General features: G+C 42.5%; 2 protein-coding genes and 3 long non-coding RNA genes across 7 annotated transcripts in view; 3 read left to right on the top strand and 2 right to left on the bottom strand.

Moving 5' to 3' along the window:
- Positions 1-27,859, top strand: part of LOC309714138 (uncharacterized protein) — a 272,480-nt gene that overhangs the window by 201,958 nt on the left and 42,663 nt on the right. The gene's annotated exons all lie outside the window — the stretch shown is intronic.
- On the bottom strand, positions 193-5,130 carry LOC309714141 (E3 SUMO-protein ligase ZBED1-like). Its single transcript, XM_082546355.1, has 3 exons — positions 1,542-5,130; positions 1,092-1,242; positions 193-986 (listed from the first exon to the last, which is right to left on the bottom strand). Exons 1-3 carry the CDS (start codon positions 2,810-2,812, stop codon positions 540-542), a joined length of 1,869 nt encoding a protein of 622 aa, XP_082402481.1. The 5' UTR covers positions 2,813-5,130; the 3' UTR covers positions 193-539.
- LOC309714165 lies at positions 6,228-19,295 on the bottom strand. The gene is made up of 4 exons (XR_014278835.1): positions 18,965-19,295; positions 17,877-17,983; positions 6,994-8,514; positions 6,228-6,526 (listed from the first exon to the last, which is right to left on the bottom strand). It is a non-coding gene; the product is annotated as an uncharacterized lncRNA (long non-coding RNA).
- On the top strand, positions 20,189-21,246 carry LOC309714170. The gene is made up of 3 exons (XR_014278843.1): positions 20,189-20,631; positions 20,709-20,901; positions 21,007-21,246. It is a non-coding gene; the product is annotated as an uncharacterized lncRNA (long non-coding RNA).
- LOC309714172 lies at positions 22,468-23,720 on the top strand. The gene is made up of 2 exons (XR_014278845.1): positions 22,468-22,615; positions 23,435-23,720. It is a non-coding gene; the product is annotated as an uncharacterized lncRNA (long non-coding RNA).

Below are 27,859 nucleotides of genomic sequence, written 5' to 3'. Positions count from 1 at the left end.
CACTCTTGTATGCTTTTCATACAAGTTTCATACAAGACAGATAAAAACTTTATAAGATTTATATATATCTTTTCCATATGAGTATATATAAAATTATGATAATTCACCTTGTATATGTACTGTCAAAAGAACCCTCTAAGCCTTGTGAATGAATTACATAAATTTCAAAATTAAGAACAGATACTAAAGCAGTTAAATAATGTAATTTTTAATTAACATTAGTATATATTTTTTTTCCATACATACATTTCAAGTGGATCAGGGATCCAGTGCAAATAGAACACATCTTTTGTAAACATCAGTAAAACCTCAGAGAAATAGTTTTGCTGTTAGTGTCTCACACAGCTTTTCTGATATCCACTATTGTGTTTTGGAGACACACAGGATAACACAGCGTGTACAAGTGAACTGACAGAAACTGACCGATCAGAAAATGAAAAACTGCCTTTTAAAATACTTCAAAAAATGAAAACATACTGAACAGTATTGTAAAACCTCTGTGAAACTAATGCAATTTAGCCTTATTTATAACTACCCTCTCACTTCTTTGAGACTGTAAGGTTTTTCTGCAAGAAGAGAAGCTGGTCTACATGTTGTGGAGTCAGGCAGCTCCTTTGTGCGGTAACAATGTCACCAGCAGTTGAAAACACTCGTTCAGAAGGAACACTGGTCCCAGGTATGGAAAGATACTGCTTTGCTTGTAGAGCCAAGAGAGGATATTCCCTTTCATGGTCCCTCCACCAGATCAAAGGATCCTCAGAAAGTGCAACAGGCTCAACGTCCCTGTATCGATTCACTTCTTCCTTTGCCTTCTGAGTTGGTGTTTTCTGTGGTGCTGTGGTTTTTGTTGAGTAGGCTGGCCCAAGGAGAAAAATTAATGCAGAGTCCTTTGACCTCTTAATTGGAGGGGCATAATCCACTTCATCAACACCATCAAGAGAGATGTCAGGGACAGTTTCCTCAGATGTGTCACCATCAGACTGTCGCTGTAGAAAAATGAAAACTTAATTAATAAAGAAATTACTATTTATATTCTAACTCGAGTAGTGCAAAAAAACCAATAATTTTTTGTTTTTGTTTCTGTAACTCACAATAGCTGTGTCCACGTTCTCCAAACCTGCTGCTTCCAACACCAACTGAGAGAATGTGTTGTTACAGGTCTCTTTGGACAAGAATGGCAGGGCCTTAAAGCGAGGATCTAATGCTGATGCAATGTACAGCTTGTCCTTTAGGGCCACATATCTTGAAAAGAGATTTTGCACATTTAACTCAGTTTATTATGTTGGATATACATGTGCATGGTTACATACACTCATGCAAGATCAGAAACATTAATATACGACTTTGTTTCCATAATTTATATATAAACATCTATAGATAGATAGATATAAAATCAAAAGGCCTATTACTAGACAAGAGGGCTTAACTAACATTTTTATAATATATATATTTTTTTTCACTATAATAAGAATTTTCATGTAATACATGCATCCATACAGTTACACTCATTCATGGCATATACACACAATTCATAAACATACCTTGACTTCAAGTTGTCGTATACAGCAGTCTTGAGGTCTTTAATCAGTGAGGAGTCGTGAGAGACACTGATCATCTTCTCCAGCAGCTGTGCATGCAGAGGTGCAATGATGGAAAGGGTCGGGGACTTTTCTTCAGACATAACCAGTGTGGCTGCTTTCAGCGGCTTCAAAGCTTTCACTATATCTTCTCCATCAGTTATGTCAGCCTCTGTAAGACTACAGCGATTACTGTCACTTCTCCTCACTTCAGGTGAGAGTAGAGCTGCAGAGATTGCTGGTTGTTGCTCTAGGAAGCGTTCCAGCATCTCCAATGTGCTGTTCCATCTGGTCACCCCATCATTCACCAGCTTATGGGCAGGTAGATTCAGTATCTTTTGCTTCTCTTTAAGCTTGCGACTTGCAACAGTGCTGCGATGAAAAAAGGATGCTATGCGTCTCACTCGGCCAAGCAGCTGAGCAACAGCTGGAACTTTCAGTCCTGCTTGTGAAGCTAAATTGAGTGTGTGGGCAAAACAACCAATGTGCAACCAGCCCGTTATTTCCACAGCTCGCACCATATTTGCAGCATTGTCAGTTACGATGACTGGATTTTTGTTTGTAAGCTCCCATTCTTCGATTGCTTTGAACATAATTTCAGATAAATTAGCTGCTGTGTGGCTTGCTTCAGTGGTTCTTGTCTGTAAGACATGAGACACAAGTTTCCACTCCTGGTCGATATGGTGTGAGGTGATAGTCAGGTAGTTATCTGTTGCTCTGGATGTCCAGCTGTCACAGGTTATAGCGACTCTCTCTGCTGACTTGAGAGAGGCTGTAACATCGTGTTTCACTTTTTCATACATGTTTGGGATTACCACTTCACTCAAATGTTTGCGTGTTGGTAAAACATAGCGTGGTTCTAGCGTATTAATGAGGTTTTGGAAGCCATCATTTTCAACAACGCTGTATGGACGTATAGCTTTACATATGAAAGTTGCCACAGACTGGGTTATCTTTTGGGCACGTGGAGAAGTGGATTCAAACTTCACTGCAAATGCCTTTTCGAGTGAGCGTTGCTTGGTGTCGGCCGTTTTTGCTAGCAGGATATCTGGATGATGCCTCGTTAAATGATTTCTGAGATTTGTGGTATTTCCACAGTGCTTTACCTCCATTTTGCACATCTTACATACGGCTTTGCTTTTGTCCGGCTCTTCACTGTCTTCACAGTTCTTAAATCCAAAGTGTTGCCAGACATCTGCCTTTAGGCTCGGTGGCACATTCCCGGGAGTAGCCATGATGGTTCATGCGTCCAGGTCACTTAACTCTCGCGTGATTTCCTCATGTTAACCGCTTGCAAGTTTCATACGCGGCAAACTACATATGTATAAAAAAAAATCGATTTCAGGATTTAATGAATCGATATCGTTTTATTCCAGTTAGAATCGAATTTAATCAATGAATCGATTTTTTAAACCCACCCCTATAGCAGATATAACACCGTCACCCTCCGTCATTGCTTTAATTGGAATGTTTCCGTTTCGTTTCTTTTTTGTTGTTGTTGCTCACAGTTCATGTGGTTTCTTTCTTTCTCTTGTCTTTCACTGCTGTGGTCACCTACTTCCCCAACTTAGACATTCACATTATTCACACTCTCATTACACATACATATAGGATCTTGGGGGTGGGCACAATCACGGAGTCCAAATTACCATCAGGGTGTACACCTCACCCCTGGCGTCGTTGCCCACCTCTCAATTTTAAATACACTTAGACATTAAGGGCTATCAGGAGGGACTATGCGCTTACCTGCTGCTCCTTGGCAGGTAGCTCCATGCCCTCCTGGGTTTTAATTGCACCTTAGAACACACATGCATCAACACTACAATGAGCGGGTGGAGGGAGGTTTGGAGTCTTCTCCCACCCCCGTTCTCTGCGGCCTGCTGGAGCGGGAGGGCTAGGAGGAGTTGGCCGTCCGACTGCGGTCTGGGGTGTGGGGCCTCCCTGCTGCTACGGAGTCGGGGTGGTCTGCCTCTCCCCACCGCAGGGAAAAGGGTACCACCACCTGGGTCTGGGTGCAGTTCCCCCCTCCAGGGGCAAGGGTACCTAGACCCAGTTTGTAGAGTACGCTTGGGGAGTGTGATCGTGTGTACAGCGTCTCTTTATGTCTGTCTCCACGTTGGTTGAGTGTGGAGTAAGTGCACATGAGAGCATGAGGGTGGGAATGGATGTTTGTGTCTGTGTGTGCCTGTATGTCTGTGTCTATATGTCAGGTTGGGTATCAGACGCCACCTCTCTGGGGACACCTCAGGCCCTCCAAGGTTTGGAGGCCTATCTCCACCCACCACCACTTCCCCTGCCGGTGGCGGACTCCCTCGGGTGTCGGTGCGTTGGTGGTTCTTTGTGTCTGGGGGTGGGCGTCCAGGTACACACCGGCTCACTCCTTGGCGGCCGCTTATCGGGGCCTGGAGCCTGGGGCTCGCTCGGGCCCCTTCGGAGGTGGGGTGCCCCCGGCCTCTCGGCCTGGGGCTCGGTCACTCAGGCACAGCTGGGGGCCGGCGGAGCTCATGGGCGCGTCACTGCAACTCCCCCTGGCTTCTGCTCCGCGGCTGCTGAGTGAACCCTCATCTGGGACTCTCCTCAGCTCTTACTGGAACAGTGGCGCGGCTGCCCCTCTGTTGGTCTTCCATGGTCTCTTGTGTTCTGGGGGCCTCTGGATGTCTGGAGTTTTGATCTCCTCCATACCCGCTTCACACCCTGGAGGACGGGGCTGTGGCCCCCCCACACTCCCTAGCAGATCGTTACATGGAAAAACCTTTGGAATACAAGCACGCTGATCCACACAGGTATGCACACGGGTGTTCACTGCTCGCAGACCCAAATTACACCTTTCTTGGCCGCTACTTCGAAGCACATCTGTCCTGCGTGCTGCACAACAACATTGAATATTTAGTATTTACTGCTGTTTACACTTAGCTAGATTAATGCGATGGTGTTGTGTTTAGTATGTTGCTTTGTTTTTTTTGCTTGTTTTCTATTTTTCTCTCAACAGGTGATCCAGGAGATTTTTATTTTTTTTCTCCCCCCTTTCTCACTGTCCCTCTCCCCTTCTGTTTTTCCTTTCCTTCCTCCCTTTCCTATCCCTCACTCATGTCTGTCCCGTCTGTAACATCTGAAAATAAAATATAATAAATAATAAAAACAAAGATCGACCAAATGGACCAATACGGCAATGCCACGATGATCCATTTGGCAAAGTAAATCCATTGGGTATCCTTGTTGGTCTTCAGACAACAATTCTGATGGCTAAAGAACCAAATGGGACAGGCAAAAAAAAAAAAAAAAAAGTAAAAAGGCCATTACAATAGCAGCTCATTCGTTAAACATTTCCGAATGAATTTCAATCAATGATAAACCTTTTTTATTGGAAGTTAATTTAAGAGAGTTTAAGTAATATTCAATTTCAATCAAAAACAAATTAAATGATGGGGTTGAGTTTTGAAATTTACATTTATGTATGTGGAATTTCCCAAAAAAGATGGAGCGACCGAAGAGTGAACTGTCAAAAGTACTGAATATGACGTAACGTATTTATGTGCGAATGTGTAATAATTAAAGTCAGTCATATATCCACAAATATACAAATATATATATATATATATATATATATAATATTCACGCACACATTCACACACACATTCACCCTGGGGCGCACTGACAGAGGCGAGGCTGCCGGACACTGGCGCCACCGGGCCCTCTGACCACCACCAGTAGGCAATGGGTGAAGTCTCTTGCCCAAGGACACAACGACCAAGACTGTCCAAGCTGGGGCTCGAACCAGCAACCTTCCAATTACAAGGCGAACTCCCAAGTCTTGAGCCACAATCGCCACAATGAGCCACAGTCTGTTCTCTTAGGCAGCATCATTAGAAGACATAGCATACATTTTCACTGCTATGCAGATGACACCCAGCTCTATCTGTCCATGACTCAGGCGAAGGGGGTCTGCCCACGACGGCCATGGCGCCCAACCCATAGCCTGGAATGCGGCCGGTTGACTGCAGACCCAGACCTAGAGGCTGGACCAGGTGACGCAGAGGCAAAAGCAAAGGTGGCTGTAGGCGCCCTAGAATATTCAGACGGTAATTGGCATTTTGAGGCGCCATAAGGCCAAAAGCGTCATTGGCTCTCGTGAGCTTAACCCTCAAATCAACATTATTGAGCAATAATCTATCACAGAAAAAGATGTTGTAAAGTGTGAAGTGTCTTTGGGGGGGGGGGGGAATCTTGAGAGTTTGTGACTTGGACTTTGATTCTAAGTCTCGTACTTTGCAAAATATATACGCAAATAAATTTAAATAAAGTTAAGCCGCACACACAAACGCCACCTTGGAGAAATGACTACTATATCATTGTAAAATTCCCTAAAGGAAAGAAAAAAAACCTTAATGATCTTATGAATATCTTTCAAACTTTCTAAATCCCAGAAAGTCGAGAAATCAGATCCAAGTGTGACATCAGCTGACACTTTTTACAGGAGACTCCATCTGAACTCTGTGGAGCCTGATCTCAAGGTTTTTAAGTCTGATCCTGAAACCAGAAGAGGATCTTTCTGTCTCTTCAGATTCATTGTGATCCAATGATTTCGGTTCTGCATGATACTGCTGATGTTTGCACAGAGCAGATAATGAAGTGAATATTTTTGCACATTGGTAACAATGAAACTGTTTATTTACAGCGTGGGATTGTTTATGCACTTCAAGATGATCCGCAGTGGTGAAGGATGACCCACACTGGTCACAGACTTGCTTTTTGACGTCACTGTGACAGAGTTCATGTTGTCTTAATTCACTTGGTGTGGTGAAGCCTCTCCCACATTCTTTGCAGTAGTTCATTTTGTCTCCAGTGTGTCTGCGTTGATGTCGTTTTAGGCTCGCTTGCTGATTGAACGTCTTCTCACCACCACAGTGACGACAGGGCTGAGAAGTGGATCCATCTGTGTCGCTCTGCTTCTAAACAAAGACATAAAAGACAGTGAAGGTCAGGCAATTCCTTCAACATTTTTATCTTGAACACCGCCTGAAATAAAGAGCATCTGTGCCAGCATCCAATTACATTTTACTATTTACATTATAACACTCAACTTACTGGCTTACAATAACTCTTAATTTGTAGGTAATCTAATTATTGGGAAGATTGGTGATTAAACTCCTGGATGCTCTACTCTGCATGCCACAAGATACAAACCCCAAGCTGCTCTCCGATGCATCTATTGGAGTGTAAATGTTAGATTGATAGGAAGGGGAGGAGCTTTTAAAACTTTACATTTTTCCAACATCAGGAAAGTTTCAGGAGAATTGTGTCAGATTTGACTGAATATTCTGTACATGAAGTTTTCATGTCTCATTTAGTTTTGAAATTAAACTTCATTCACATAATACTTCAAACTAACTACAACTGTAAAAAGAAAAATACATACCTCACAGTAACTGCACTTGTAGAGTTTCTCTCTGCTGTGAATCTTTTGGTGTGATTTGAGGTAACGTGGAGATTTAAAAGTCTTCTCACACAGTTCGCATTTATAAGGTCTCTTCCCAGTGTGGGTAAACATGTGCCGATGTAAGTTTTTGTATGTCACAAAAATTTTGCCACACTGATCACAGAAGCAAAAATCCTTTTTGGTGTGAATGCGTCGGTGAATATTACGGCTGAGTGGCCATCGGAAGGTTTTTCCACAAATGTCGCAGCTGTACGCTTTAACTGCACTGTGGATGAGTTGGTGTCTTTTTAAGCTTCCTGGCTGGGTGAAAGACTTTCCACACAACTCACAGCTGTACGCTTTAACTCCACTGTGGATGAGTTGGTGTCTTTTTAAGCTTTGAGAAAACATAAAAGACTTTCCACAAAACTCACAGCTGTATGCTTTAACTCCACTGTGTATGAGTTGGTGTCTTTTTAAGCTTTCAGAAAACGTAAAAGACTTTCCACACAACTCACAGCTGTATGCTTTAACTCCACTGTGGATGAGTTGGTGTGTTTTTAAGTATGCACTCTGCGTAAAAGACTTTCCACACAACTCACAGCTGTATGCTTTAACTCCACTGTGGATGAGTTGGTGTCTTTTTAAGCTTTCAGGACGGTGAAAAGACTGTCCGCAGAAGTCACAGCTGTACGCTTTAATTCCACTGTGGATCAGTTGGTGTGATTTTAAGCTTCCAGCCCGGTTAAAAGACTTTCCACACAACTCACAGCTGTATGCTTTAATTCCACTGTGGATGAGTTGGTGTTTTTTTAAGTTTCCAACCTGGGTAAAAGACTTTCCACATTCATCACAACTATACGGCTTAACTCCACTGTGAACAAGTTGGTGTGATTTTAAGCTTCCAGCGCGGGTAAAAGACTTTCCACACAACTCACAGCTGTATGCTTTAACTCCACTGTGGATGAGTTGGTGTGTTTTTAAGCTTCCAGCCCGGTTAAAAGACTTTCCACACAACTCACAGCTGTATGCTTTAACTCCACTGTGAACAAGTTGGTGTGCTTTTAAGCTTCCAGCCCGGGTAAAATCCTTCCCACACTCATCACAGCTGTATGCTTTAACTCCACTGTGTATGAGTTGGTGTCTTTTTAAGCTGTCAAGACGGTGAAAAGACTGTCCGCAGAAGTCACAGCTGTACTCTTTAACTCCACGGTGGATGAGCTGGTGAGTTTTTAAGTTTCGAAAAAGGGAAAACGACTTCCCACACTCATCACAGCTGTATGCTTTAACTCCACTGTGTATGAGTTGGTGTCTTTTTAAGCTGTCAGGACGGTGAAAAGACTGTCCGCAGGAGTCACAGCTGTACGCTTTAACTCCACGGTGGATGAGCTGGTGAGTTTTTAAGTTTCGAGAAAGGGAAAACGACTTTCCACACTCATCACAGCTGTATTTTTTCTCTCTCTTTCTTCTGTGAGGTTTGTCAGCCTCCTTAGAGCGCTGACTTCTCGCTCCATGTTGGTCCTGCAGTGACAGAGATACAAACAGAGGCAGTGAGTGAAATGCAGTCGTGGAACAAACTCAACCTTCAAACTTCCTCCACTAACACTAGTTTTAAACCAAAGGTTGAAGTAGTTCCTTTTCAGTCAATACACTCGGTACAACACACGTGCTATGGGATATCATGCCCTCACGTGTCCTGGCTGAGGAAACCTTTATTCACGCCTTTAAGGAAGAGGATCTGTGATGACGTGTGCACAGCCCCACATGCAAACATATCCCCCTGCCATCACAGTCACCCCTCAGTTATTACACTCTTTGGGATCTTACAAAACTTCAAACGACTCGTCGACTATTAAATTAGTTGTTGACAATGATGTAATTTAAAACGATGTAATCGTGACTAGTCGACTAATCGTGGCAGCCCTACTTGTGACAAGTGCAATGACAATAAAGTTGAATTCTTTTCTATACTATTCTAACCACAATAAAGAGCAGAGCTACAGGTAAGCTAACTGAGAGTGACTGGGGTTCAAGCGTCAGGAACAGCGCTCATGACGGTTCTTTCCCTCGTGCACGAGCAAAACAAAGAGCTCTGGTGACTTGCGTCTTGCTCTTGCCATTGTAGTAGAGTTGTCTTGGCATTCCAGCAATAGGTTTATGCTAGACAAACCTATCAATAAGTTTCCTTGTGTGATTATAGATGGGCAGTCCACCGTTTTACCTCCCTCGTGGTTACTTCTTCCCTCCGTATGCTTTGTTTATACTGGGGGATGAGGAAGATGGCGTTGTGGTCAGACTTCCCAAAGGCCGGGTGTGAGACAGCTTTGTAGCCCTGCTTGTATGGCGTGTAGCAGTGATCCAAAATTCGATCCCCTCTCGTTGGACACGAGACATGCTGGTAAAAGTTTGGCATGACTTGTCTGAGGTTCGCTTTGTTAAAGTATCCTGCTACAATGAGGGCTGCGCCCGGGTCCTTGTTTTGAAGCGAGCTCAGCACATCATGTAATTCGGACAAAGCCATACCTGTGTCCGCTTGGGGTGGGATGTAGACCGCCGTGGCGATGACCGAGGTGAACTCACGGGGCAGATAGAAAGGGCAGCACTTAATGCTCAGGAACTCCAGATGTGGCGAGCAGCCGCTGGAGAGAGTAGAAATGCTCCTGGCATCACACCACTTTCTGTTTACCATGAAACACACTCCCCCACCTTTGGTTTTGTTTGACTCTGCCGTTCTGTCCGCGTGGAGCACAAACAATGAATCCGACGGAGTTACGGCCTGGTCCGGCACGGTGGGGGTCAGCCATGTCTCCGTGAAGCACAGAATGTTGCAGTCCCTCATGTCACGTTGGAAGGTGACCCTTGCTCTTAGGTCGTTGAGCTTGTTCTCCATGGATTGTACATTGGCCAGTAGGATACTGGGCAGTGGTGCGCGATGTGCCTGCTGTCTCAGTCTGTTCCTAATACCAGCGCGTTTCCCCCGGCGCTTCTTTGTTCTGCGCCTCGGATGAGCGGCCCGTCCTTTGTTGTTCTCCGTGCCGCGTAGAATCTCTGGCGGACAGGAAGGGTCGGGTTTAAAAGTGTCCAAGATTAGATGTGCAACCTTGGCATCGATGTTTATAAGTGATCCGCTGTCTTAAACTATAAGACTAGAGGATTTTGGGATGAAAACCAGAGCAAAAAATAGGTAAAAAACAAGAAAAGTAGATAGTCGGAGCGGAGTGGTCAGGAAGGCGTCTGGACGTGGCCGCGCCATCTTGTATAGTTCTATTTAAATCTGTGCCGAGTATAACCTGGAAGTCCCAAGGTCAAAATGGGAGACGCCCCGTAAGGTGGAGGAGAATGACCGAGCTAAGATCTTGTGGGACTTCCAGATACAGACGGGTAAAATGGTGGCAGCTAACCACAGTGGTGGTAAACAAACAATTCAATTTTATTTATATAGCGCCAAATCACAACAAAAGTCACCTCAAGGCGCTTTATGTTGTACAGTAGATACATAGAAAGCCCAACAATCATATGACCCCCCAGGGCTCTAGAGTGTGACCGATTTGGTCGCAAATGCGACCAAAGCTTTCAGTGGTGCGACTAAAAAAAATATTTGGTTGCACCAGTGCGACCAACTGTTTGGATAATAAAAAAATAATAATAATTTCTGCAACTCTCCGTGTGGTCAACAACAGACACACATTATGCCCCTATTGTGGACTAAACCAATCAGAGATAGTCAGGGGCGGGACCTCTCTGATTGGCCTTGGTCCAGTTGAAAGTGCAGTTGGAAGAGGGAGATGAGTAGCTTGAATAAAGTGATATCGATTCATTAAATCCTGAATTGACTTTTAAATAGAACTGTGTTTTGCCAGAAACGCCAGATTCTCAGATTAAAGCTCACAAAACTATTTCAACAACCACCAAACAGCAAATGAGAGCAGGTACACGGATTCCACACAAAGACGTAAACACAGAGCGGACCCGACGCATCAGAATCAGCTTTGTCTTTCTCGGCTTTCTCACCCGACGGCCCGTAGACGGACACGCTGTCGGAGCTCAGCGATTCTGATGCGTCGAGTCCGCTCTGTGTTTATGTCTTTTTGTGCTAGAATCTGAGCTGCAGGTTTTGTCTCTAAAGTCCTGTTATTGGCACATTAGTATATGTGAGGGGGCAAACTCCTCAAGATGGGTGGTGACCATGGTGGCCATTTAGAAGTCGGCCATCTTGGATACAACTTTAGTTTTTTCAATAGGAAGAGGGTCATGTGACACATCAAACTTATTGGTAATGTCTCAAGAAAAACAATGGTGTGCTTGGTTTCAATGTAACTTTATTCTTTCATGACTTATTTACAAGTTTCTCTTTGTTCACAGCCATTGACATGTTGAAGAGTTTAACACATGAGGAGCGGATCGAAATTGTGTTGATATCTGGTGAATGCAGTAACCAGGTCATTGGTTACTGCATTCACACACTGCAGATTTTGTTCAGTGATGAGGCAAACTTTTATGTGAATGGTGAAGTTAACAAACAAAACCACCGCTATTGGTCTGACTCTAACCCACATTGGATGGATCCCTCCAAGACTGTTGGAACAACAAAAGTGATGGTTTGGTGTGGTATATGGGGTACAACGATAGTGGGTCCATTCTTCATCAATGGAAACCTCAACGCCACTGGATATTTGAAATTGCTACATGATGATGTGTTTCCCTCTTTATGCTGTGACGGCCAGAGTACTGGGTTTAGCCCAAATGACTTGGTCTTTGGCCACAAAGTTCGGGGACCATTGACAATGCTGTGCGATAAGTGGTTGTCAGGTGAACCACCAGTGAACTTGATAGATTAGGTTAATGGTTTTCGGCACGGACTGTATGTGGCAGGTCAGTTGGCGAAACAGAACCTTGAAAAGGTTCAGGTCAAGATGAAATATTTTCATGACCGGCGTTCTGAAGAGCAGCAATTTAGTGCGGGTGACCAGGTTTTGGCTTTTCTTCCAATTGCAGGGTCACCATTCCAGGCACGGTTTGCTGGGCCTTACACCGTGGTACAGAAACTGTCTGAACAGAATTATCAGATTGCTACACCAGATCGCCGGAAAATAAATCAACTTTGCCAGGTTAATTTGTTGAAACCATATCATGTTCGTCCTTTATCCGTCAGTCTGTCAGGCTCTCTCTTTTCTCCTTCCGCATCAACATGTTGGAAAACAACATTGCAGTGCAACAACATTTCAATCATCATCAAGCTGGGCTTCCCCATGTTTGTTGGTTGAAAAAGCTGATAAATCACCACGTTGTTGCGCAGACTTTCGTAAAGTAAATGCAGTGACCAAACCCGATTCCTATCCCTTGCCTCATATTGATGACTGTATTGACCAAGTTGGTGCAGCAGAATATGTGAGCAAGTTTGATCTGTTGAAGGGATATTAGCAGGTGCCACTGACTCCCAGAGCTCAGGAAATATCTGCTTTCATCACGCCATCTGGTCTTTATTCATATACAGTCATGGGTTTTGGTTTACGCAGTGCTCCAGCTACATTTCAGCGACTCATGAATATGGTTGTTAATGGGCTGAAAGGCTGTGCTGTTTACATAGATGACGTGGTGGTATATAGTAGCACCTGGAGGATCATCTGGATCGTATTCGCACTCTGTTTGAACGACTAGTTTGGGGAAATCTGACTATCAACCTGGCAAAATGTGAATTTGCAAAAGCAACTATGACCTATCTTGGTAAGGTTGTGGGCCAAGGTTATGTGAGGCCAGTTGATCCAAAGGTGTTGGCCATCAAAGAGTTCCCTGTTCCAGTTACCAAAAAAGAACTCATGAGATTTTTGGGTCTGGTCGGTTATTATCGCCGTTTTTGTCGAAACTTCCCAACAGTGGTTGCTCCTCTGACTGATTTGTTGAAGGCCAAAGTAAAGTTTATTTGGTCTGCAGCATGTCAGCAAGCTTTTTGGGATGTAAAAGCTTTACTGTGCTCTGAACCTGTGCTTTTAGCACCTCGTCTGGATCAGCCCTTCAAGCTGTATGTGGACGCAAGCCACATTGGTGCAGGTGCTGTTCTAGTCCAAGCTGACAAGCAAGGTACTGAACATCCAGTTAGTTTCTATTCCAAGAAGTTCAACTCCCATCAGCTGAATTATTCGGTTATTGAAAAGGAAGCTTTGGCATTAGTCTTGGCCTTGCAGCATTTTAGGGTATATTTAGATTCTGCTCGGCCAATTGAGGTATTTTCTGACCATAACCCTCTCACTTTCTTGAACTCATTGCAGAACCCAAATCAGAGGCTCATGCGGTGGGCTCTCTTTTTGCAGCCTTACAATTTGGATATCCAGCACATTAAGGGCAAAGATAATGTCTTGGCAGATGCTTTGTCCCGTGCCCCTTTGTAACCAGCAGCTTCACTCCTCATATGCTTTGAAGTATGTCCTCTCCAGTATCGTTTTCCTTCCTCTTAAATTGCTCCTAGGTACCAAGGTTGCTGAGGTTGGAGTTGAGCTGAAGATGACTTTTGAGCATACAAAAGGTGTTAAAAGTGAGGTTGCATGTGTGTGTATATATATGTTATGGATTTAATATATGCATGTTCTTCTAGTTGCAAATTCATAATGTAAATGTGTTTGCCAATTCAGGGTGAGACCCTGTTCTATGAGGGGGAAGTGTGACGGCCAGTGGGCTGGCCTTGTGTTTTGCTTTTTCTCTTACCTGTTTCTTGCAGGTAGGTGGAGCTGACCCAATTATTGATGCAGCACAACTGAGAGGCCAGTTCCAGTGTATATAAAGACACCTTGACTGAACCAGCAGGGCACTGGCTGGCTTTGGCTCTCTCTGTCTGGCACCCATCTTGTTCATTTGGAAGTTTCAGTTATGGCTGTTATGTCCTTTAAATTGTGTTTAAGTTGCTTTACCTTATTTTCATTAAATATGTCTTAAAGCCTTTAGAAACCTGTGTGTGGTCTCCCATTTGTTTGTCACTTCCTATGAGCCGGGTTGTGACAATGCACTGAAACTGGCACATTCCCTGAGTTCTTCCAGGAAGATGATGCACCACCACATTATGGGTGCCAGGTGCGAGCATTCCTAGATGAACAGTTTGTGGATTGGTCGCCGTGGGCCAGTTGAATGGCCCCAAAGGTCTCCCGATCTGACCCCCTTAGACTTTTATTTTTGGGTTCATCTGAAGGCAATTGTCTATGGTGTGAAGATACGAGATGTGCGAGATACGAGAAACTACAAATACTGGATGCCTGTGCTGGCATTTCTCCTGCGGTGTTGCTATTAGTGTGTGAAGAGTGGGAGAAGAGGGTTGCATGCTTGTTTAAGTGAAAATACGTAGATTTGTTTGTTTTTTTGCACTAACAAAGTTGTGGAGTTGTAAAGTATTTTGTCTAAAGTCAATTATATCGTCAGTTATATCATTATTGCAAATTTTCAAATTATATCGTGACAAATATTTTTGGTCATGTTGCCCTGCTCTAAGCAGGACCAGCCAGTGGTCAGAGAAGTTAGAATTTGCTCACCAGGAGCCAATTCTGCACTGACAGACTGTTTTGCGACCAACCAACAACATTCAACAACATTAGTGACCTCCAGGAATACTCTTGTCTGTCACTGACTACATTAATAATCGTATAGATTATGTGACAGTGGTCAAAACCATGAAGTAGCAAGTCAACCAAAAACCATGGTTAACCGGGGAGGTTCGCCCTTTGCTGAGAGCTCGTAACAAAGCCTTTAAATCTGGGAATACTGCAGCTTACAGTCTAGCGAGGAAGAACCTGTCAAAAGGGATTAAAGAAGCAAAGAGGCTGAATGCCCAAAAAAAATGGACAGCCACGTTAGGTGTGGCAAGAACCCACGATGGCTGTGGCAGGGCTTCCAACACATTACGGACTACAAGCCCATTCCCCCGAAGATAAGGCGGAACGATAGAGTTTCGGCCTGTGGCCACCAATTGTGAGTAAATGCTTCGAGCGGCTGGTTTTGAAGCACATCATGGAATGTTTCCTAATAGACCTGGATCCCCTTCAGTAGAGTTTTAAAATGTGACGTCATTCGTCATTCCGGGGTAAAACCGCAAAGGATTCTGGGAACGCGTGGCAAGCGGTACTAGCGCACGCAGGCTTTCACATGAAAACAGTCACACAGCGATAAAAAGAAAAAAAATGGCATGAAGCTGTGGTATTATTAACTGCAATAGCCGGTCGCATGACGGCCACGGGAAGCCGACGGGTAAAGAGATCGCTTTTTATTGGATTATGTCGTGGAAGAGAAATTGTTCAAGCCATGTTTCCAAAGTAACAAAGAGCCGATGGATGGTCTGGATTGCAGCCATTCGAAGACCAAATGTAACGTCCCAGAACACTCCAAGCATTTCCACAAAGGTAAGTCTTCTGTTGTAGTTATTACGTAATTTATCATAACATAATTGTTGATGTAGGTTACAAATAAGTCTTATATTGATTTGAATTGAATTTGTTGCGCTATGCTGCTTTGTTCACTGTGGCTTTGCGGGCTAATGTTTGTTGTGTTTTGTAGGAAAACCAGCCTACAAAATGCTGGAATGCGATCCAGACTGGCGCCCTCTATCAACCTGGGTCAGACCGAGTTTAAAGCTGTTACCATAGCGAGATTTCATCGGTTAAGAGAGAGAGCGATATCAAAACAGCCAGTAAAAGTTCTGCATATATGTGCCCAAGTGTTGTATTGAAGCAATCAAGTGATGAATAACTGTTTTCCACTATGTTGTTTTGCAATGTTTTTTGGGAGTTTTTTGCATTGTTGATTTGCTTCTTTGCCGAAGCAGCTAATAAAGCACAATTGAATACAATTTTGCCTCTTTCTTGTAAGATTCTATAATAGAATGAAACAATAATGCCAGTTATAAATAAAGAGAATTGAACGAATTACGAAACACTCATTTTATTTCTATTTGATCTGAAAGTTGTGTAATACTACAACCTGAAACGACAAATAGATTGTGTTGGCCTGTACAGGAGATAAAAGAAAAAAAAACACATCTGTTAAATGGAATAGTCCAAATCACCAAAGTAAACTGGACCTGGGCTTGTTGCAGGGATCTGAAATTACTAAACATTTTGTGAGTGTATGCACTCACACTTAGGACCATATAATAATAAATATGTGCGTGATGAAAGATTTCCTTTTTTTCAAGTCTGTCTTTGTACGGACCTGCCGTGTTCTCCGTTTTTTTGTACATGACTGTTTTGGAGGCAAATAAAATGCAAGTAGGGATTAAAACCGCAGAATTAATGATTACCGGTGCTGGAAATACTAGCGCTTGATGCAGTGTTTAGATTTTGTTGCCACTCGTACCCAACATGCAATGCGCGAAAGTCATGTGGTCTGTCAATCTCTGTTTGCATACAGGACCAACCGATCTACAGAAGATGACCTCTCTCTACCACACTCCGTGTTATGCTGTCACACCTGGAGAGGAAGAACACCCCTCTGCCAGAGTCCTTTTCATCGACTTCAGCTCAGCTTTTAACACGATCATTCTGCAGCAGTTGGTGGAAAAGCTGATGCTATTAGGTGTGGACCCTGCAACCTGCAATTGGGTTTTCAGCTTCCTGACAAAGTGACAAGAGGCAGTCACACATCAAAGACCATCTTGGTGAGCACAGGCTTTCCTCTGGGGTGTCCTGAGCCCGTTGCTGTTCAGTCTGCTCACACATTACTGTAAGCCAGACTCAGTGCTAATCATATTGTGAAGTTCAAAGACAACTGTGGTTGGTCTCATTACTGAAAACAATTAGTCCACTTATAGAATGGATGTGGAGCAGCTTGAAGTGTGGCGTAGATCCCATAATCTCATAAACAATAAAGACAAAACAGAAGACCTGTCCTTCTTTATTAATACCACATCAGTTATCAAAAAAGCACAAACGCATCTCCACTCCCCCAGGAGGCCCAGAAAACCTCACCTCCCCATCCGTTCAACTATTAGCACGGCTTTACTGTGATGCCTCCTGTCTACACACACATATAGCATACAATATACTCCCCAGATGCACACAATACTCTGTGAAAGGACTGTTGCTACCTGTATGAGCGTGACTATTTAGACTTGAGTTTTTGTTTTCTTTTTTTTTTTATTTAGATGTTTTGTTATTTACCCTTTTAATTTATTACTGCCTTTTTACTCTTCTTTTTTTAAGCCATTTTCCTTTTTAATTTTATTGATTATTGCACTGTAGATTCTGGTGAGAAACTGTATTTCAGGTGATTGATTGATAGATATATATATAGATTTGTTGGTTTTTGTTTTTTGCCCTTTATCACAGTTCCTCTTCCCCACTGTTTTTCTTTCCCTCTTTCTTTCTCCCAGTCATATCTGTCCCGTGTGTAGCAAGTGAAAATAAAATAAACAATAAAAGCAAAGGTAAATCAAATAGACTAATACAGCAAGGCCGGGATGGTCCATTTGGTAAAGTAAATCCGTTGGGCATCTTTCTTTGTCTCTAGACAATAATTCTGATGGCAAAAGAAACAAATGGGACAGGCAAAAAAGGAAAAAAACGAGAGAAACTGTATTTCGTTTCAGCCTGGGTATCACCATACAAAATGTCAATAAGCCTCTTCTTGAAACTTCTCCAATCTTGACAAACAAGCATCAGCTGATGAAGTGCACACAGTTTCAATAAAAGCTGTCACTTACTGTTATTTATTCATCTTTCAGTCACTTTAATTTTTAAAACTGTAATTTTAAAACTGTATATACTGTATATTCTGTGTATTTATTATTTCACTCCTATTGCCTGTTATTATTGTCTTTATCTTCAACGTATGCTGCTCGGTTGTTTGTTAATTGCCCCTTGAGGATAAATAAAGTTTTCTGATTCTGATAAAAGTGATATGTTCTTCACCTTTTGTGTTGATGACATTTATTTCCACTGTAGCAGCTGAGCTGAGTCCAAACGGCTGAAAATGTTCACCTGGTGCTCTGTCAAACTCTTCTCCTCCTGCTGATCAGCTGGGACACAAAACAGTAACATCACAGTGAGACAAGAACGTGAGAGGGACGTGTCCCAGGATTGAATTTAAAGCCATCATATTTACAGTTTGGATTTGGCGGACGCCCTCTTTATATATAAAGTTGTATATAGTATTTGTATTTGTATTCTATTTTTATCTTATTATATATTTATTTTATTTTATTCTATTCTGTACAGTTGTGTACTGTATTTATTCTTATTGTATTTTTGTAATTTTTGCCTCATAACTTTTGCACTGTCCACTTCCTGCTGTGACAAAACAAATTTCCCACGTGTGGGACTAATAAAGGTTATCTTATCTTATCTTATCTTTACTTTTAGGAATAGTAACTGTGAAACTATGGCACTCATGACCATTGATCGATAGTCACGACATTACAACAAGTATTCATCAAGATACTTTTAAGAATATTCTTAACATGGACTCGGATTTTTAAAAAAATTATAAAAAAAGAATTCTCTCCATCAATAAGAATTTACTGACTGCAACTTGAACGTTGACTCAAAATGACTTAAAATCATCCGGGAAAGATGCATTTGACAAATTATAGACAAAAAAAGCCTGATAAAGGACGCATGTCTGTAATGTGTCTGTGAAATGGATGAATGTTATTGACTGAGCGGATAATGAACAAGTGTGTTCTAGCAGCTGCAGTTTCAGCTGCGTGTGCTAACACACACACCTTCCTGTTATCACTTCAAATAGAAACGAGGCTGTAGAGGTTTGGTGCAGGCAGAAAAACAGCTGCAGGGACAATGAAAAGACTTTTCTGCTCCAACTTCTCCCAGCATGCTGAGCTAATGATTAGCTGGTGTTTTTCTCCAAACACTCTCTCACTCTTCTCTCAACGTGTTCACAATAAACTGTGAACAGACACCGAGGAGAGCAGCAGAAGACCTCATTCAGGAGCTAAACTCAACATGAACTGAACTCACAGTAAAGTTAGCTCGGTGCTTACCTTTAGATGAGCCCACAAACCGAGAGAAACTCCGCGATGAAGCTGCAACTCTTTCCAAACACAGGAAACAGATCAGGGAGCAGAGACCCACGTGGTTCACGCTGATCGCAGCTACGATCCAGGAGACAAGGGTGGGCAGATCGATGCAGATATCGATCAGGACGTTGGTAGTGGTTTATGATCGATACTTTAGTTCGTTTCTCTCCTCTAAGGTCACTACTTTACTCCCGTTTCATGAAAAAGCAGCTCTCTCTGCTCGACTCCTGTCCTGCACACGCACTTTGCTCCGCCCCCTTCTTCCTGATTTGCTTTGATTCGTTACTGTGCGATCACGTGACTCAGATGCCCTGAGAAAACACATTTGGGCTGCAGACAGTGAGAAAGAGGAGCAGCATGTGCAGATATTGCACATCGGTAAATAAAAACAGTAATGCGTGTAGGAATACTGTGGCAACACCACCAGTTTATAAAGACACGAAGGAGAGCAGCAAAAGAAACTCAGCGAGGAGGAGGGAGATCCCTCACACTGGCCACTTCATTAGCTACACCTCTTCCACTACTCATTGGTTTGCATGGTTTTGAGACATAGATTAGAATTAATCATTTAATTTGAACTATCTTCTAGACTTGTCAAGCCATGCTTCGTTTGCTTTGTTGTTAACGAATAACGTTGTAGGCTCACCATAAGCTCACTGAAGGCTGAAGGTTGTAATCTCCGTTATATTTCACAGATGATGCACTGTAACTCGAACATAGTGTAAGGTAAATGTCTGTGAGCACATTGATGTAGCATCACTTTAAAAAGATTTGGACACAAGACAGATACAAAGACATGACTGAGGAGGTAGGAGGTAAACAAACATAAGGACACTAATCACAGCACACAGAGACAGACTGGATGAGAAGGGGAAGAAACAAACAAACCAGAAAATAAGAATGATAAGAATCCTGTGCAGCGCTTTGTGACCGCTTGTCTATGAAAAGCGCTTAATAAATACACTTTACCTGCGTCTGGGTACCCGGGGTTCTTGAATAGTTTATGGACATTTGGTGTTGCTGTTGTGGTGGCAGATTTCTTTTCTCATACATTAATCACATATTTAATCATATTACATTAGTTATAGTAATATCACTTTCTCACTTTACTATAGTAAGAGCACTCCTGTCACTAGTTTACATGCATGTGGAAAGTTAACACAGTGAGGCCATTGTAATGGGCGACGTTAAACAGATAGTGAGACTCCTTCTGCTTATCAGGGATGTAAATCTTTAGGTGACGGCCAAGCAGAAAACAAGGTCATAATTCTCTCTGTGAGGGAGGAGGTATAGCCCCCCTGTGAGAGGGGCCAACATGTAAGAGTTTGTGGAATGTTCTTTGTCTGTGTGCCTGTATATAAGATGTAAGGGCGGTGGCCACAATTCAGAGATGGTGTTTCACTGGGATGCTCTCTCCACATTGCAATGTGTTTATTAAACCCACTTCAAATCAAGCTCACTGGGTGTGTCGCAGGTTATTGTTAAATTTTCCACGACACTGTCCCTTGTTTTTTCTTTGTTTTTCTTGTTTGTGGGTGTAGGTGTGTGCAGCTGGTCAAGCTTCATCGGGAGAGCTACTTAGGAGTGTGGTTGAGTTCTCTCCGATGCTGGATCGTTGCGTGAGACTTCCTGTCAGTTTCCCAGTTAGATGTCAGTTAGTGTGAGTTTGCCATAGTGTGAAGTATTTACGGCTGTGTTCTTCCTGCAGGAGTGTGGAGACGAGAGGGCAGCAAGCACGGGTGCATGGAAACTAGAAAACAGAGTTTCCGAGCACAGACATCATTAGACCATAAAACAATAAAACAAAATTAAGCAACATGGGAGAATATTCCAGTGTGTACAGCTGGATCTGGGACTGCTGCAATCTTCGATCGCGCCTCCGCGTCCACATCAGATGGGAGGTAAGCATGGGATGTGGCATTGCATTCGGGGGAGGGAGGGTGATAGTACGTATCAGTATCAGTGTACATGTTTCGTGCATGTGTCTGTGTGTATCCCGTGTTCAGCTCACAGAAAGTGTCACCACACCCGGTTGAGCGGAGGTCAACAGTCTCCAGTGGACCCAGGTGGCCTTGAAGGAGGGACAAAGAGTTCTGTCAACAATCCTGTTATCATGGAGAATTTTTGTTGTTCCAGTCAGCTTCGACCTTAGCCGACCTTAGATAGCCGCATGAGTGAAGATGGTGAATGTTTGGGTTGAGTGCGAACAACTGCATCCAATTTTTACAGTTGGTCTAAATTTTATCACTGGTCACCAATTCTCTCAATTCTCTCAATTCTCTCAATTCTCTCAATTCTCTTAATTCCTATTCTTCTTCTCAAAGATGTTATCTATGGCTCATGGCTGTGCAATATATCTATATTGCACAGCCATGAGCTTCTCCAAGACCTTATCCATATTTTGTTCAATAACAGAGTCTTACTCACAGCCCTGCCCATCGTCTGTCATGTCGGCCAGCCTTATGGGATTTTGAACAGCTGTAGCCGCTTCTTGTTCTTCGATAAGCCAGGTCCGAGACAGCTCCAATCAGCCAGAACACTCTTATCGTGGTTCCAAATTGGTAGATGTCGTTCAATGTCCTCCATCGAGAGTGTAGCCAGACACACAACGCAACCGACCATCGAGTATCCGGTAGCAAACATTGTCTGCGGGACAATTGAGCTCTCTCAAACCCAGAAAGGTGTCAATTTTGTTACGGGACCAGTCGATCAAATCCATAATTCTTTAGGTTTTAGAGAACATGACTGAGAGACTCTTTGAAGGCTAGAGTTAGATGAGACTAGACAAAGACATAGAAGCAGCAGCAGGGAAGATAAGGAAGGGAGAGGGTGAAAGATGGGTCCACCTCCTCCGAGAGCCAAAGAAATCTTATTTTACTGTCCCTCCTTCCCCTCTGTTTTATTTCTCCCTTTCTGTATTGTTGTCTGTCCAACTTGTAATAACTTAAAATACAATTTGGATTTGAAAATGAAATAAAAGAAAGTTAAAAAATAAATAAACAATGATAATATAGATCAATCAAGTGGAACAATGTGGCATTGGCATATTTTCTCCACTTGAAAAAATACATCCGTTGGGCATCTTTCCTGGCCTTCAGACAAAAATTCTGATTGCTAAAGAACTGAACAGGACAGGCAAAAAATAAATAAACAAATAAAATAAAAAATAATTTAGTTAATTGTTATATTATAGCTGTTTGTGATGTTTGCAACTTTGTACTATAATAATTTATCCAATCCAGTTAATTCAGTGATTGTTTTTACTGTCTTGCAGCAACAGAGATTAATCAAATATTCTGACTCTGAAAGTTTGGGTCGACACTCTGAAATACAGGAAGTGAAATCATAGCTCAAACCTTTTATTTGTCACGTCAAACTGTTTTCTATGGTGGCCCTGAGAGGCCAAACGGACTGCAACTTCAGAAAACACTTGCAAAAAGAAAAACGCTGCAAAAAGAAAAGCGCTGCAAAAGCACACAAAGCACAACGGAAATGGGAAAAAAGACAACGGAAATGTTCCTGGGGAGACAATAACCCGACGGACCAGCTGCACGAACCAAAACATGCTAACCAGTGCGCTAGGACTGGGACACGCTTCAAAGAAGTGGAGGAGAGGTAAATGTGTTGTAATCTCATGATTCTAATAATACTACAGATATCTGGAATATACATTCAAAGGTAATTCTAACAAAGATAATGTTTAATGTAGCCTTAGAAATGAAGCTTTCCGTTGTCTTTTTTCCCATTTCCGTTGTGCTTTGTGTGCATTTGCAGCGCTTTTCTTTTTGCAGCATTTTTCTTTTTGCAAGTGTTTTCTGAAGTTGCAGTCCGTTTGGCCTCTCAGGGCCACCGTAGTTTTCATAAGGCAAACTTAACACACGGTTTGTCATGTTATGGCTGTGTGCAGGCAGGAAAAGGACCCAAACACTGACTCAACTGAGGCGGGACTGAAAGTCACAAAGCAGCTCTATTGCTGAACAGAGAAAACCATACAAAACCTAAACTGGGCAAAATCTAACAAAACATACACTGGGAGATGTAGGAACAGACACACAACATGAGAAAGGACGTAACGTCAACACCGAGAAACACAGGGCTTGAATACACTGGGGAATAACGAGGAGAATGAGACACAGAAGGGGAGCACAGCTGGGAGAAATCAGACATGATGAGACCCAAGGGAAGTGAAACTCAGTACATTCATGTAAGACACAGACCTTCAAAGTAAAACAGGAAACGTAACCCTGAGACACAGTGTTGACTAGGGGATACAACTGACAGGGGAGACGGAGCAACTGAGAAACACAGAGACCAAATATAAGGGAGGCACAGAGATCACTAAACACTGGAAATGATCACAAACAATGTTCCCTCTAATTTTTCATGTGTCTAAGTGTTGAAAGATTTTGAGTTTTGTGTTATGTTTATTTGTAGCTCCATTTAAAGGAAGAAGAGCAGGAAAAGGGAGTGAGACATGGTGTGCAGAAAAAATGTGCTGTGACAGCCAAAAAGCTACCTCCTGTTTCAACACATAAGCTAACGGTCTCTCCTTTTAAGGAGTTGTTATTGAGTTCTGTACATGCCACACCTATTGCTGTGAAAGCTTGTTTGAGTATAAATAAAGGATGTACTGAGAGCCCGCGCGATTCTCTCTGTGTCACATCTGTTGTGCACACAGGACAGATAGTGCTGGGGCATCGCCCATGTACATGTAAACATCTTTGAGTCTGTGTTTCTTGCCTCCTAAGAGTTTTCCCCTCACACTGAGCGAACACACAAACTCCCTGAGTGGACACTTGGACCACTGTGAGCGACAGCAGACGTGTGCACTGTGGTCACGCCAGCATCGAATCCATCCAAGTTACATGTTTATTAAAATAATCAAATTACAGCATTTACATTTATGTTAGACTACTTTTAATTAAATGCTTTAGCCCACTTACAATGAAACTTAAAAACAATCTTGTTCATGACCTGTGTAGGATGTTAACACTATTGGAAGTAAAAATAACTTGAACTTCAATTTTGAAAACACAACTTTCTTTTTAATTTAATTTTTCTTTATATAACTCTGACTTGTATTATGAGTATGAGTCTGTGGTCTGGGAGAGAGTCCTGTAACTCTCTGTCTGCAAACCACAGTAAATAATGACCAATGTTGGGCAATTGACTACACTACACACTAACTACACAAGATTTGCGCTAAATGTCGCAAATCCCTCATATCTCAAAACACGCTGTCACTCCTAAAACTTCCCTTTTCCTAAACAACTAAATGCCATGTTGCCATATCATTTTCTTGATTGGTTGACATGGTACATTTTTCGACCAATAGGAAAGGGTGGGGTTTTCGCTCACAGGCGGAGAGTGCTTTTCTGCTTGGCCGTCACCTAAGGATTTACATCCCTGATAAGCAGGAGTCTCACTACGAGTTTAACGTCTCCTATGAACTTACAATGGCATCACTGATTGTTTCAGGATGACCTGCCATCATCCAATCACACATCTGCTTACCTGTATCTTTTGCTCGTTTCTCCTCCTCTTCTTTTCTCTTTTTTCTAAACTGAGCACCTGATGGCTTTGAACTTTTCTTGTCCATCTTACATTGGTTTTAATTTTGCACTCCAGAATGAACACAAATCCACCAACTCGACGATCACCACAACATAACCTAACAGACCTACACCTTAGTTCACAGATTCACTTTGTCTAAGGTTTATTTCTGGGATTTCACACAACCCAGGATTCAAATCATGAATCCATAATGGCGGAAATGACATTAAAGTTTACTTTGACTTCAGCAGCGAGCAGGCGCACCGAGGGCTCTCGCGCTCTCGCGCTCACTTTTCGCATATAGAATTTTGAAAAACATCGGTGCAAATTATAAGTCTGTATCATAATGTCTGGTGTTTTCGTGTTTGTTGTTTTGTTTTTATTTTGCGAGTTGGTTATTAGATGCTGCTCCAGCCAGCCAGAGAATCCTCGCCGCTCCGCCCTTTCCTCCTTGTGCCGCAAGCAGCAGGCGCACCTCGCAAACGGAGGGCGCCCTTACTCCCAGCAAATAGGCAAAAGAAAACCGATCAGTGCCTATGCCATTCCCAATACGAGCATTTTTTTTTTTTTTTTGCTGATGCCCGTGATGCCGCCCTCCACCACAATGCCGCCTGGGCAACCGCCCATGTCGCCTGTATCTAAAACCGCTACTGATGACAGGGTTGAGGACCGGATCCATCGGTTTCAGTCTGCTAAACACTAGGGGTGCAACGATACACAAAATTCACGGTTCGGTTCGATACTTTGGTGTCACGGTTCGATATTTTTTCGATACAAAAAAAATGTTCATGCCTTTTTAATTTGTCATTTATTAAAATTATAAATATATATTTTAACTCAAAAGTACAGTTTTTAAATTTAACCCTAACCCTTGTGCGTTTTTTTTATTTTGACAGCGAATGCGCACCTGCGGACCACTTATGTGCACCCCTGGTTATTTAGCTCGTCATATTGCAGACACAGAAATTATTTTGTCCATGAAACCATAAAGCTGCACTTTCTTTTTGCCTTATAGTCTGATTTGTCATAACTTCTCCGTTTTGTGGTAAGCTTTTCTTTGGCTGTCACTTCTTCACCCTGACCTGTCTTATTTGGCTCAGCAGAACTATAATATATCTGTGTCTGTGAAGGTTCTCAGTCATCCAGGTCATCGTAGTCAAATATATATCCTGCTGCTTTTACACACGCACTCACATAAGCTCAGCGATTCTCTGCGCGATCAACCTCTCACATGTTTAAGCTGCGGGAGATTTCACTTGTCATGTTTGCATAGTAAGCTAACGATTAATAAGACGATGTCAGAGGAATTGGTGCACAAATTATCATCACTCACAGATCAGTGCTGTTGCTCTCTATACACAGTTCGCACGATTGCAAAGTGAAAGCAAAAAAACAAGCGCAAATTCAAACACGATTTCAATATGTCACATATTGACAGTGGCTCACCGATGCCAATGACATAATTACCCAGCTACATTTCTGAAAGAATGCAAAAGCATTGACATATATTTTTCCTTGCGATATTGCAAGCCCTGTATCTGATTGAGGATTCACTCATCTTTGGAAAAGAGAGTTTATTACAGAGAAATGGCTCTTTCCAAAATAAAAGCTATACTATCCGCTTCTTCTGGGCTATATTCTCAGCAGCATAAGGAGAATCATGTGCTAACAGCTGTCTAAATGACTCGGCTAAAGTTAGTAGCATGCTTGCTTTTTTTTGTCTGCTTCCACTTGTCTTTGCACTAGGATGATGTCGGCGTAAATGTGCAGTCATATTCGTTGTGTTCCCACTAGTGCTTTCAGGTTAATCTGACCTTAACGCCACAACACGGCAAATCTCCGTTAACGAGCTACCGCCGATCGCCTCGTGCGTGGGGCTAGATGGCCAACACGTTAACGAGCTAACTGCGCTAACACACTAGCTCCCACCCATGTAATTGAGCATTGCGTGGCACATCCAACATACGGTTTTACTTTAGTCCATGACTCGCTTACCTTCAGGGTCATACGTCACATGAAAACCAAAATAATTCCAAACACCAGATCTGAATGAGGGTGGGGGAGGTCCATGTTGCAAGGAGAGCTTAACTTCTGTCTCGCTAGCTTGCCCTGCGCTCTTCCTTCTGAGATGCTGTCTGTGTTGAGCGCTCAGTGAATCTGCGCTCGACAGTGCAGCCTAGGCGGAGTAGTCGAACTCAGATTCACTGAGCGCTCAACACAGACAGCATCGTCAGAAGGAAAGTTGATAAAATAAATTACAAATTTTGTATTGTTCGATACATATGCGTACCGAACCGAAAGCACTGTATCGAACGGTTCAATATCGATACGAATATCGTTGCACCCCTACTAAACACACAATGATAGTGTAAGTCAGGGAATTCCTTGAAAACATTTATCCTAAACACCTCTTGAAATAAAGACTATAAAAGACTGTAATACTCATCCAGAGAAATCAAAGTTTTAAATGCACCTGTGTGTTTATTTTGCGGACAGGAAAAATCCTTCACTGCACCCTACTCTCTGTATATGAAATCTGAGGTATGGAACAATACATCATCAGCAAAAGAGAGGTTTTTTTTGGCATTACTCGAACCTTTCCATTTTCTTCCTTAGATGTAATGCATAATGGGATACAAAGCTTGAATAAATAATTTTCATAGAGAACTCTGAGTAACTTTGAGAGCATTACACAAAACACAAAAGCAATGATTTCAGTCTTAAGCAGCTCAGTCTTTATTGTAGGAATTATTTCTCACATATGATAGTATTACAATATTTTAAAATGTCAATTTGCTTATAAAATTATTGTGTAATCTGTCAAACATGTGTCTCATGATTTGTATCAAGTCATTTTGAGGTGAAAGAACATTCCTGTCACAAGGTAAAAGCTGAAACCAGTTATTGGTGAAGTGGCTTTTATATACGAACGCCTTGGTGTTGTCCTGGGTACTCAGGAGGTGGTGAGGGGAGGTCTGTGCAGACCTGAAGTCATTTGAGTAAATACAAATTACAGCTGCTGTTTTAGTCCGATGTGAAAAGGACCCCTCCTGTTCTAGTGTTGAAAGTTTCTTCCCTTTACTACTTTTATTACAAGAAAATCTTAATTTAGATGGTTATGGGGGGTTTGTGCTGTACAGGGATGTGTCAGGTATTTCAGCATCAGTGTTTTGGTGGAATGATTGAAGGACTGTGAGAAGTTCTGACACCTGAAGATATATCACAACTGTAGTGGGGAGGAAACACTCAGCATTTAATGTTTCCTGATTACGAATACTGTTTTCTACAGTGGGTGTTATGCTACAG

Source organism: Aulonocara stuartgranti (assembly GCF_965226115.1).
Source record: "Aulonocara stuartgranti genome assembly, chromosome: 9".
Taxonomy (NCBI): domain Eukaryota; kingdom Metazoa; phylum Chordata; class Actinopteri; order Cichliformes; family Cichlidae; genus Aulonocara; species Aulonocara stuartgranti.
The sequence above is the reverse complement of the archived record's forward strand: the minus strand, read 5'-3'. Positions and strand labels throughout refer to the sequence as shown.

Excerpts from the sequence above, each read along its gene's own strand:
- LOC309714141 (XM_082546355.1), bottom strand. The coding sequence starts at position 2,812 with ATGGCTACTCCCGGGAATGTGCCACCGAGCCTAAAGGCAGATGTCTGG. Across the intron at positions 1,243-1,541 it reads TACGACAACTTGAAGTCAAG|ATATGTGGCCCTAAAGGACA; the intron begins GTATGTTTATGA and ends TCTCTTTTCAAG. Across the intron at positions 987-1,091 it reads AGAACGTGGACACAGCTATT|CGACAGTCTGATGGTGACAC; the intron begins GTGAGTTACAGA and ends ATTTTTCTACAG.